Genomic DNA, 12,308 nt, shown 5'->3' on the forward strand with positions numbered 1-12,308 from the left:
CAGCTTTGCTCTGTACAGTACAGGTTAAAACCAAGCACTCAACATTTCTAATATGCTTAAGTACAGGGAAAACATGGTTGCAGGGTACTGCCCAACTGCCCACACAAACAGGAGACATCCCAGAAGTTCTGCAGTGCCCAGTCTTCCCAGTCACCACGCTGAATCCATTCCAAAATCCAGGGTCAGCTGCTTCTAATCTTGGGATTCATGGAGGGTCGTTTTGGTGGTTTGAGATTTTACAGTTCCATTAAGATCACTTGAAAATACAGTCTCAATATAGCAGGGATGGATACATACAATTAAAAGTCAGACCTCATGGTCCTCATAAACTTAAGACATAGTTTTAAAAATCTCTTATGGATCTATGACTTTGGGTTTTATTAAAAATGAAATTAACATCAAATAAAAACCAAAACAGAATAGGTAGAACATTTTATTTTTGTCAAACCTTAAATGTAAAGTATATTAAAAAAACATGGTTTGGAATTTCAAGAACAGGAATATAAACATGTATTTTCTATCCCAGAAAAAAAATCATGCAGGTGTTACAGTATTTGATCATTCTCTACATTCACTGGTATGCGACATCAACTTAATGTTATTCCATAGATACAGAGATGCTGTAAATTGGTACAAATACCAGGATCCTCTGGCCTCACACTGTAGATGAAGCAAATCTGTTCTTTGGTAATTTGAGAAGGCTGATTTTCCATTCCAATGCAGGACTCTTGGGAGGCCATATTAGCCACTCACCTCAGAAAATTACAACTCCTGTTGACAGTCTGGGCAACTTTTGTCACGAGAAAATAGTATTAGAGGTATAAATGCGAAGTTAAAATTATTCATTCCTTGTGGTGGCTGTTCCAGGAAAAAAAAGAATCCAACTCTCTCCTCCTCTATTCATCATTTAATCTAGGTAACATTTAGATTCATATGCAAAGGTATTTGCTAGATGGGAATGTACACATGCACACTTTCAGTTTAAAGTAAGAGATGTGTGTGGAGAATGGCAATTTAGAGTTACCATGACTTGAAGGTATGCCTATAATAAATTTTCAAGATTCAGTAAACTGGGACATTACAAATCCAAAAAAAGAGTTAATAGATTTTTGATCTTCCCTTTTTAACAAAGACTGACAGAATATACATATACAGGCTGACATTTTGATTTATCGAAAACAACTTTCACTTTGCTCAGTTTGCAAGTCCTATTGACTAAAACGTAATATCATTCACAACAAAATATTTTCAGTAAGTGAAACAGTAAGCAAAGAAACCCCAACCTAAGCTCAGAAGCTAAGTGGTTTAGGAAGCCTGGAAACACCTAGGTGTGTGTCAGCGTGTCTATAACTTTTTTGTACACTATATCTATAGACACACGCACACGTGTATTTACACCCGCCCGTGAGCACACGCGCACACGCACACACACACGGGGAACCTGCCGTGGAGATCCAGCTAGCATCTACTGGGGAACAAAACACATTCTTTAAAAATGTGGCTAATTTAACAAAACAGAGAAGAAACTGCTGCTATCAAAATATACAATTTGGATTGCAGACTAGAAGGCTAACAACATTAAAAAAATAGTTTTAAGCAAAACCCCTTTGCTTCTGAATAACAGGTATCAACCTGCCATAGCATGAATCATCCAAATAAGATTTTATAAAAAGTTTAAACTGTGACCCTTCCTCATTTGTAAAGTTCTTGACATATATAGTGCGAGCTCTGGTCTCCAAACTGGAGCCCCTTCCATTTTTTTCAATCCATACTTCAGGAAATAAATGGCAGCTGAAGGATTTAGAATCTCAAATGAGATTTGTGCTTTACCATATACCTGAAAAAAATTAACAGAAGACAGCATTACTATCCTTGTGGCATTTATAGGAATTTTACTTGCAGGAATAAAACGCCCAGGCATTGTTAAAAGAGAATTCTTAGGGAATTAGAAAGTTGCCAAAGAGATGCAACATGTTGGGAGCAGGATTTGTCCCACTAAATAACAGCCAGCTACAGCCTTGCCTCAAAGAAAACTCAGCTTTCCAAGGCATTGCATGACCTCTAACATTGAAAGACTGTCGTAAAGACAACTAGTTCATCTGGGAGTTCAGATATATTGTTCACATGAGACTTTTAAATAGAAAGCCATGGAAAGTTTGATGATTGGAATTATTTTGACAATTCCCACAGGATTTTTCTTTCCCACTCAATCATTCAAGCAGTTCACTGTGAATCAACATGAAAAAATTAAACATTCATGAAACGCATGGGCTTCTCGCCTCCCTCAATATTTCTTCAACTGCTTCACGATAATAGTTTCTTCTCTACAACCTGAACAAGGGATTGCAGTGAACTTCCCCTTCAGGAGGCTTCTGACCCAGAGAATCAGAGTCAGGAGGTAGGGAATCATGGGACTAATCAATGATTAATGGTAACTACCCTTCCTTTAAATCCACACCATGGAGATTATTACTTACAGTCTGTAAACATATACCACTCCATTTTATTAACTGTTTCATCAGGGAAAATCAAAACAAGCAGCATTTCCAAGCTAAATCATTGTTTAGATGTCTAAGTTGTAAACAATTCCCTGGCTGCCAGAACTCTTAATTCCCACCAAAACCATACAAGCATGAACATCAAGGACTTCCAGCAGGAACCATACCTGTCCAAAGTTTCCCAGAAGCGCAGGAACACTGGCCTGTCCAAGTGTCTTTTGTGGTAGCTGAGCTCTAACACTGTTACATCCCATTTCTGTACGTTGGGATCCAGGCGCACTTCATCGTATTTGAGATGAAAAGCTTTAACTACAGCAAACAGGAGAGCATTTGGTACAAACATGAAGATTTTAGTGTCTCTTTATTGGTCAAAGAAAATTCCCACCCCACTCTTCCTCTTTCAGAATGAAGCCTGAGAGTAAAATTAACAAGCCCATAATCCAAAGAAGTCAATTACTCACTAAAGGGCACAGTTAAATATAGAGGTCAATGGCTCCCAGGCTATTCCAGGGTGAAGGGCAAGGGCAGCCCCTACTTTTAGATGCACAGATTCCAAGGGAATAGCAGAAACACACTGCCAATTTAAGTACGTTTTCTTTGAGAAACAAAGAAGATCTTTCTTGAAATCTCTGAGCTGTCAAAGAATTAAAAATAATAATCAAAAAGGTATTTCTGAGACCTATGAGTAGGAAGCCTGGCTAACTCCCAGAAGAATCTGTATAAGATTGATAGTAGAATGCCAGTGTGACCCCCAAATGCTGCATAAAGCATTCTGAGAAATTTAGTAACTACCAATTTCCCCTGATCTAGTACTCAGTTAAAAATGGTAAAATATTAACTGTTATTTTTCTCTTGGGAAGTATTGTCACATGTGAATTAGGTAAAGCCTAAGCATTTACACAGTGAGCATTAAAACCAATGTATTTAAGCCTTGCACAATTCCTGTCTGGTAACCCAATCTGATGATTTTAGTAGTATTGGAAAAGTAAAACAAGCCATCAGTCTTGTGGAAACTAGTTCTTTTTAATGCCATGCTTCTATCTTCTTCAGATACCACACTCTTAATTTTGTCTTCCACAAAATCAGTTCTCTTTTCCAGATCCATCTGGGAACTTCCTAGAAGGCTGGTATGCAAAATTAGCATTTTTTTTTTTGTTGACAAACTAAAGAAATGAACATCTGACTTGTTTCTCTGACAGATAAATTTCCAGGCTTTGTGATTAAGAATACATATACATTATTTCCACTATACATTGTTACACATATTCATATAACTTCAGAAAAAACAAATAAAGATATACCAGGGCCATGCCTTTACAGAAAATATCATCGGTACCTGACAGACTCTCTGCATACAAGTTAACTATTATTAAGCACAAGAGGATCCACTTCTGAACCTGAAACAAATCACTATTCAAGCTCCCTGAGGTGCTCTGGGAGGAACACCTTTAAAATGGTAGTCAAAATGAAATATTTGTCCATCAAACGGACAGCATTCAAAACTCCATCACAAACATTCACTTGTAGATGTGAAATTAGGTTGGTTTGGTACATGAACATGAAACAGTCAGGACACCATGCATAAGGAAACTAAGGAGCACAGTTTTAGAGACTCAGCTAATGAAATGTTCTGGGACAAAGCAATTGTTCCAATAAAGCCAGTTTGGCAGGCTCTGGCCCAGTACACATTTTATTGAGGAGTTCTTTCTGGTAAGCTACCTGCTTGTTTTCCAAGTGACAGCCTTCAATACTTGGTAACCACAACACACCCAGAGACAGAGGAGAAGAAGAAATGCAAACTGCCGATGAAACAATGGACAGCTGCAAATCCCAGAAACCACATTTGTGAAGACAACTGAACACTGTAAATATGGCAAAACAACAGCTTCAGATAAAAATAGATACATAAAACTGGACTGACACTGTCTGTGCTCCCTTCATTCACCTCTTTTCATTTGAGGGATGAGTAAAGTTATTGGGGAAAGTTCTAGAAATACACTTTACCAGGAAAATATTTTAAAAATGCCATGCTTTGAAGGAATGGAATGCATTTCTAAATTGAAGATCCATTTCAATGTAAGACTTAAGACCAGATATCCCTTTTTCACTTGAAAAATGTATGAATTTGTATACCTTCAGCCTGAACTGTGCAGGCTGTGATTGTGATCTTTTGGCATGTTGACACCAGGAATGTCAAAGCAAGTCAGAACAATTCCTACAGCCCTCCATACATGTATATATAAAAATGATAAAATTAATAGGAAGCAGCATGTAACTGCTAGCAAGACCTTCAATATTTCACTGCATTTTTCATAGCCTTGCTTTTCACAATTTCCATTTTCTCAGTATCTTTATTTTGAAGTGCTATTTCCTTCTTTCATTAGTCTCTTTTGTTAAACTCTCTCCTGTGGCAGAGTTTTACTTTCACAATGACTTTCAGGCTCCTTCTCTCTTTCCCTGCTCTTTCTCAATACCCCTTTAACTGACTCATTCTATTCTCTTGTTCACAGACCCATCCTTAGCTTTCTGTCCCACTCTGGCGTTTTTTCCTTGCTACTCACCAAAGTGGCACTGTCTTTCCAGATTCTACATCACACACCAAAGAGGGGCACACACAAAACCCGATCAAACCTGTTTCCTCATCACACTGATTGCAAGATGCCAGAACTGAACTAAGGTGGGTTTGGGTCTGCTGCCTGGGGTTTTTTTGTGCATGTGCGTGTGCGTGTGTGTGTGTGTGTGTGTGTGTGTATGTGTTGGTTATCTGAAACCACAGGACACCATCAAAAGGTCTGTTTTCTAAGGCAACTCCAAACTGAAGCAACAGAGAAGAGAAGCTGACACAGTCCTTATATACTATGGCCCACCTCTGTGTCAGATGGGTGAACTGTGCCAGAGAAGTGACTCAAAGCACCGCGGTTGTAGGGACCCAAAAAACCTGTTCAGATCTATACAATGCTAACATCTAGCTCACTGAAACTTAAACTTTTTAAACTCTGAAGTTTTTGTCAGACACCAGATCATATTTTCAACACTTTCTTAGTGGTGCACTAGGTGATTAATCCTCTCTTCAAAATAGCACTGGAATGTGCAGCCAGCCTGTAAACCTGTTAGCTATGAATTGCAGGAATACACATTGTCTGTTCACCCTTTTTTTAGAAGATTGGAAAGCAGATATGTACACCAGCTATTTGTGACTCTTGGAGCTGACAGCTCTGAGAAGATTTCCATGAGCTTGCACAGATCAGAGCCAAACTACCACAAAGGGCATGGGAATATTTGCCATCATGAGGAACCAAAACCTGCTCAGCCACCCGCACCCAGCAGCACTTTGGCAGCACTCTGTCATGAGCATAAACACCCTACAAGAAACCCCAAACACAACACCAAACCCCAAACCAAGGAACAAAATAAATCCCTTACTTTTTGCAAAGATATCAACAGGAGATCCATCCGGCAGGAGCCAAGGCCAGCCCTTGAACTGCCAGGCAGGCCCCTGGACAAACACGGCCACCACGCGGTCCCTGGAACACACAGAGGGATGGACATGGCATGGGCATGGCCTGGGACATGTCACCTGCTGTCCTAAACAGGCAGTGAGCCTTAGCATAGCTGCTCCTTTTATAGAGCAGGAGAGCACATTTAACAACCACACCTCCAGCACAATTGCTTTTCCTCTTGTAAAGAAAAATAATTTCTGTGATTCCTCTGGGCTTTCAGCCCTGCCCCTTTGGAGAAGGCAGCTCAGTTTCTCAGGTTACAATTTTTAGAAGGCAGTGTTTATTTGTGGTCATCATTAATTTGCTTTTGAAAAGTGCTCCAACATTTTCAGAGGTAATCTTCTGCAAATGATACTTGAAAGTGAGATGTGCAGATTTAAAAGCCTTTATTCTCAACACTGCTGACTTCCAGGCTGAAAATTAATGAGAAGCAACAGCTGCTAAATTTCTGCAAAGTGAAATTTCAGCTAATTCAAGAGTACATAACCACTACCTGTGGTCTAAGAAAATAAATTTGTGATTAAGCTTTTGCATTACTAAAATTTTAAAAACCCCACCTTTGAGAATAAATGACCTCCTCACATATGGTCTATCTTTCTCTTGAACATTTACATCATCAAACCACAGTTCTTACCTACCACAACAAATAATTACCTCTCTAATCTAATCCCCAAATTTAATCTATCATTAGATATCATATCATATCAAATCCACTAAATCCCAAATGAAAAAGAATAATCAAGGTGAATTTTTGTGGTCTGGGGTTTGTTTGGGTTTTGTTTTTTTTTGTTTTTTTTTTGTTTTGCAGGTTTTAGAATGGCTTCCTTGGGTAAAACCCAGGTGAAAAAACCATACACCATTTCATGTCTTTGGTCAGAAGTACTTTAGAAAGTATTCTGATGGTTCTTAAAGGTCTGATCATTAAACATTTTAAATGCTATTTAATATTCAGAATTCTAAATCCACTGATTTCTGATTAATTCAAGTTCTAAATACAGAGAATAACTGATTTAGGAACAGAATCTTTTAAAAGGATTTCTCTCCATTAAAATGTAATTTGGAAATGACAAAGCCATCAAATATGTCCTTGTCCACATCCCAGATCTTCTCACTCATCAGGAAGAAGTAAAAATGCTGCATGTCATCAAATACCAAAAAGATGTCAAACAATACAAACTTCTCAGAGTTTTTCTGTTCAAAGAAAGCTATTTCTCTAGCCTTGAAAAATGGGCTACAGAGCAAATAATCCATTCCCAGCTTTTTCATAAAAGTAAAAAACTATCTACGATTCCCTTTCTGCAACTAGGGCTCTTCCTTCCAAAGTAAAATTCCAATAGTTCTGATACTGGAATCACAGTTCAGTCTTTACTGTCTGATCTATATTCTTTCTGTAACTATTAAAAAAGATAGAATGTCAGATGCTGATGGCCTGCAAAAGCATCTTCCCAAGAGACTCTCCCTCAGAAAGCACACAGGAGAGGAGGGCTTTTCTTGCATATCATGGCTCAGTGACTTGCATGTTACACTACCACAAACCAGAACAATAATATGAACATTTCTATTGGAATTTCTGGAACATTTCTGGCAAACTCAATAATATTAACTGTGCTGCTCACACTGTTAAAATACAAAATGCTGCAAGTTTTTAAGATCTTCTAGATTAATTGAGTTTCATATGATTTTCAGCTGAAGACTCCTTTACAGTTAATAAAATGAAGACTCTTATATCTGTACCTTCACTTTTCAGTAGATTTCAGAGCATTTTATTGTTTCCAGATTCTGCATAGTCCAGGGTGAGAAATGGAGTCAAGGAGAAATGTCCTTACCAGTCCTGTGGCATGAGTTTCAGAGGCTGGTCTACGACCCGGTAAGGGACAGTGACGCTGACTGTGGTTCCCCCCGGCTGCATCTGGTCCTTCCTCCTCTGTATTAGAGTCTCATTCTCTCGTTGACAGCCCTGCTTCTTCTTCTCATCTGATGGTACAAACCTTAGGGAATAACAGACCCCTCAGTAGACAAGGGCAATTTACTTGATGGAATCAGCAGGAAAAGTAACAGCTTTATCAGAGCTTGGCATTAGTGACAGCAGCCACTGGAGCCACCTCATTCTCACGATCTCAAGTCTCCATCACTACTCATTCAGAACATCAAAAAAATGTAAGAATAATATTTCAGAAGCCCTCATGATAAAAACAGTCACACTAAAAGGTCCTCTGTGCCTCAAAAAGACAGCCTGACCCATTCTTAGACACTTGGGGCCTTACACAATATATTTGCATATGAGGAGCCAGACCACAACTTGCAAACTGACCACAACTCTTCTTTTCAGTGACCAAGGGTAACCTGGGCATTAAACCAATTGCTTTCAGGAGCAAATTTTAGGAGCTCTTTGAGTCATTAGAATTATTGCCAACTAGAATTTTCTCAAGAAAGCTGGGATTTTTTGGTCAAAAATGGTTTTGAGTGAGGTTTTATATTTTTTGGAGGATGGTGATTTTACATTATCAGTGATTCATCTGGTTACTATGAGGCATGACACTACAGTTTTTTGAGGTTTTTTTCTCAATAGATTCTGTGATAGAACAAGTGCTTGTAAAATCCAGATAACATTGCTCTCACGTCATATATTACCTCCATACGACAAAAATAAATGCTAAGATGTGACACAGCTTTCCTTCCTCCAATTAATTACAGATCCTTAATCTTTCAGCCCTCTCCCCTTAAAAAACAACTGCAATGGCATTTCAAGGCCCTCCTCTTTATGGTGATAATAAAATACCCAGAACAGGTCTCAAAATTGGCATCATAAATGTGAGAGCAGTGTGGGCCTTTTTATTGATAAACCTCAGTGGATTTTGAGCTAGAGAAAAGAAAGTTACCAGAGTCATGCCTTTCACAGAACTGGAAGCGTGTCATGGAAAGGGAAGCTGATGTGACCAGCAGCACCTCCCAGGCCAGCACAAGAACAGAGTTCAGGCCTGTGTTCTAATATTCTACTCAGAACCACCCAGCTGCACTAGAACCCTGTCTGCTGCTGACATTTCATTGCCAAAGCTTCTGATGAAAACAAAACTCTGTTTCTCTTAACTGCAGTAGTTAGCAGGAGGATTTGTGGTACATTTTAAAAGCACAGTGCATAGCTGGTAACATTTCTCTTCATTACAGTGCACATGGTGCTTTTGAGCAGTTTACTACATTTTTTGGGTAGTTGTTTGCAGCATTTCTATTTGTTCTCTTCAATTTATTTCGATTTGAATACTAAAAACTAAATTTGACTGTGCTTTAACAGGCAGACTGCACTTCCTATTGTTGGATTAACAGGAAAAAAGAACACAAGACTGAATATGAAGTTCACTAAAAAGTGAACTATTCAGTCAACTTGAAAACACTAGTTTTCACTAGATAGTCAATGAGAAAATGGCACTTTGGGGGAGGGGGACAAAAACAAAAACAAGCAAACATGTTTTAAGGCAGCAGGTGAAAACTGTCAACAAACCTCCAAGAAAAATCATCTTACCTTCCCAATGTAAATGAACAGATTATATCCCCTCTTACTCCTCAGTTTTAACAGTGTTTCAGAAACAAAGTCACAAGCAATTTCTGAAAGTGTGTCCAAATGCATTCAATTGATACAACTGCACTGAGAAATTTAAAAAAGCCCAACACCTGCTAATAACTAGGAATGGTGCATTAAAGCTGACTAGAACTGTAAATACAGAGAAAGCATTGCAGGTTTTAAATGAGCAGCTATAAATTAAATTATGCTTGTCTATCTCATGTGAAACACCATCATTCTAAAGGAAATACAGACAAAAAAGCTGTACAGGACACTGGGAGAAAAGTACACATTGGCCATCTAGAATATATATTTTTAGAAGTTAAGATAATTTCCCTAATAACTGGAGTAATTAGCAAACTGTTTATATTTACATCTATTTTATCCATCACAACAGACTGACACATACAATTGCACACTATGCAGTGAGTTCTGCACTGGAAAAAGCCACCCAATGCAACACCAGAACTGAAGTATTTCTCATCAATTTGCTAATTTAAAAACTCCAAAGTGAGGTGCACCTTTATCATAAGCACTCCTAATGGCCCGTCCTGCCAGTGTGTCACAGGCTTTGCTTTACCAACAATAACTGACAGGAAACTGTAACCTAAAATGAGGATTTGCTTCGTGGTCCTTCAGCTTTTAAGAAAACTACTAATGAGTTTCTTAGTACAAAACTACTAATGAGTTTCTTAGTAGAAAACTACTAATGAGTTTCTTCTTCTCATCGCCCATTAGAACTAAAGGAATCTGGGCTGAAAAGAATGAAGATAAATTTTTTTTAAAAATAGAGAAATAAGCCCTCAAACACCTTTCATCCAACTGGCAATGTTGATAGGAAAAGCCAGGGTCACCTGAAATGCTGGGCAGCTCGAGAAGAATTTTGTTATTCTCCATCCCCTACATTAAACAAGAACAAACTCTTAGAGAATATGTAAATAAAAACCAAACAGCCCTACACACATTACAGTGATAATCAAGTATTCATCTGAACAGGGATCTAAAAGGTCACATTTTAAATTTAATTTGTAAATGTGAAGAAGCAAACACATTTTAAATGGAAACATGAAAGCAAAGCAGCCCTGCCACATGAGAATGGAGGCAATATTGCTGTGCCACAGAGTAACAACTTCACTACTCTTGAGTCTTCTCACATTCTCTGCTTTAAATGTTTCTGTGTTTAAGAATTCATTTCAACACCAGGTTTTTGGCAGTTTCTGCCCATTGCAGCTAGAAACTGTGTTACAGCCATTGAGGCACCATTCAGTTATGTCCCCTCTAGACAATGGCTTCAGTTCTATTTCCTGGAAAAAAAATTGAAGTTTTGAGTGCAATTCTCTAGGACACAACACAAAGATGTCTTGTTAAGGACAAACTATCAATGAGCAAATTCAAATGGCACAGCAGAGAAGTCAACTGTCACAAAGCAAGCATTGAAGCAAGCACTTACATCCAGATAAACACAGAGAGTACAGGAATAAAGGACAGCTGACAGAAAGTTTATGGAATCTGTGCCTGCATTTCCGGGAATGATCGACTCAGTAAGCACAGTACAAGTCATATGCTCAAGAACTGAGAATCAACAGAAATTACTGTATGATTATAAATATATTTATGGTCTTTGTCATCACTACCCAGACATAAAACACAACCGTAAGAAAACTGAGTATTAAACACCAAAAATCCCATCTACTCTTGGAGATTATTTATAACATCACTACATAATACTATAGCCAGTGGCTTAACTACACATTTGTACTTGACAGCTTTTTAAACATCAGAAATGGGTTCTGAAACCTGAGTGTGCAGGAGCTTACAGTTTCTTGCTGCTTCTCCAGATTAGTATTCCCTGTTTAAAAAAATTCCATATCTACTTAGAATGCACTTTTATGCCCCTAGTAGGGGTAGGAAAATATTAGCCCTTGCTGTTAATTGCTAAAATCATTATCCACGTGAAAAATGGTGCATTCTCACTTTGTAAAGGCAGCAGGTCCCTTCCCTAAGGTGACAGGCAAGCAACTGAACACCATCAGGCTGAGGGAGGTAACTGGTAAGACACCATCCACTGAAGGGGCATCCACACCCACCGGCAGCAGTGCCTGTGAAACACTTCCACTGAGGTCAGATCAGCACTTTCTGGCCCCCAGCTCAGGCACACTGAAAAATGCGTGAAAGGAGAATAAGGCAACTTACCAGCAACTACACATTTGATTGTGTTCAGAACTAGAGACTTATTTCTACCACCCACTTCTGGTAAATTACAATATCAAAAGCTGTAGACACCTATTTTTGCAAGAGAACAAAGGTTTTTTACACTACATCATGCCTGAATCTACCCCAGACACTTCACTTGGTATCAAAGCTGGATAAATCTCCAGTGAGATTGCCTGGACACGTATGGTTAAATGTATCACGAGCAAGAGCATCATCATAATAAAAATACATCATCACCATTTAGTCATTCTCATCTGCCTGATGGAATTCCTGCTTCACTTTGGCTCCATGTAAAGCAAAGCCTTGTCTCTGAAAAGCCTCACTCCAGGTATTCTCAAATACTGAGTCACAATTTCACATAGTAACTGTGATATCCAGTGCTGCATTCAGATGGTGAGTAAGAATAAAATGTATTATAGAAAATATTTTAAAGAAGCATCACAACATACCAGAATGTATTGCAATCCTGATTTTATATCAAATTTTATCATTTTACTACTTTAAAAATTCTTCACTTTATGTTGTACTTGGCTCCTTAGA

At 38.4% G+C, this 12,308-nt stretch overlaps 1 protein-coding gene across 1 annotated transcript in view; it reads right to left on the minus strand.

The window, feature by feature from the left end:
* Positions 1-240: 240 nt before the first annotated feature.
* The window catches only part of CDC73 (cell division cycle 73), a 103,437-nt gene continuing 91,369 nt past the window's right edge, over positions 241-12,308 (minus strand). Inside the window, exons 14-17 of the mRNA XM_038143688.1 lie at positions 7,825-7,986; positions 5,922-6,022; positions 2,666-2,807; positions 241-1,837 (exon numbers count right to left, since the gene is read on the minus strand). Coding sequence (XP_037999616.1) covers positions 1,801-1,837; positions 2,666-2,807; positions 5,922-6,022; positions 7,825-7,986 — 442 coding nt within the window. The 3' untranslated portion in view covers positions 241-1,800. The remainder of the gene's footprint in view (positions 1,838-2,665; positions 2,808-5,921; positions 6,023-7,824; positions 7,987-12,308) is intronic.

This window comes from Motacilla alba, chromosome 8 (genome assembly GCF_015832195.1).
Source record: "Motacilla alba alba isolate MOTALB_02 chromosome 8, Motacilla_alba_V1.0_pri, whole genome shotgun sequence".
In the NCBI taxonomy this organism is placed as follows: domain Eukaryota; kingdom Metazoa; phylum Chordata; class Aves; order Passeriformes; family Motacillidae; genus Motacilla; species Motacilla alba.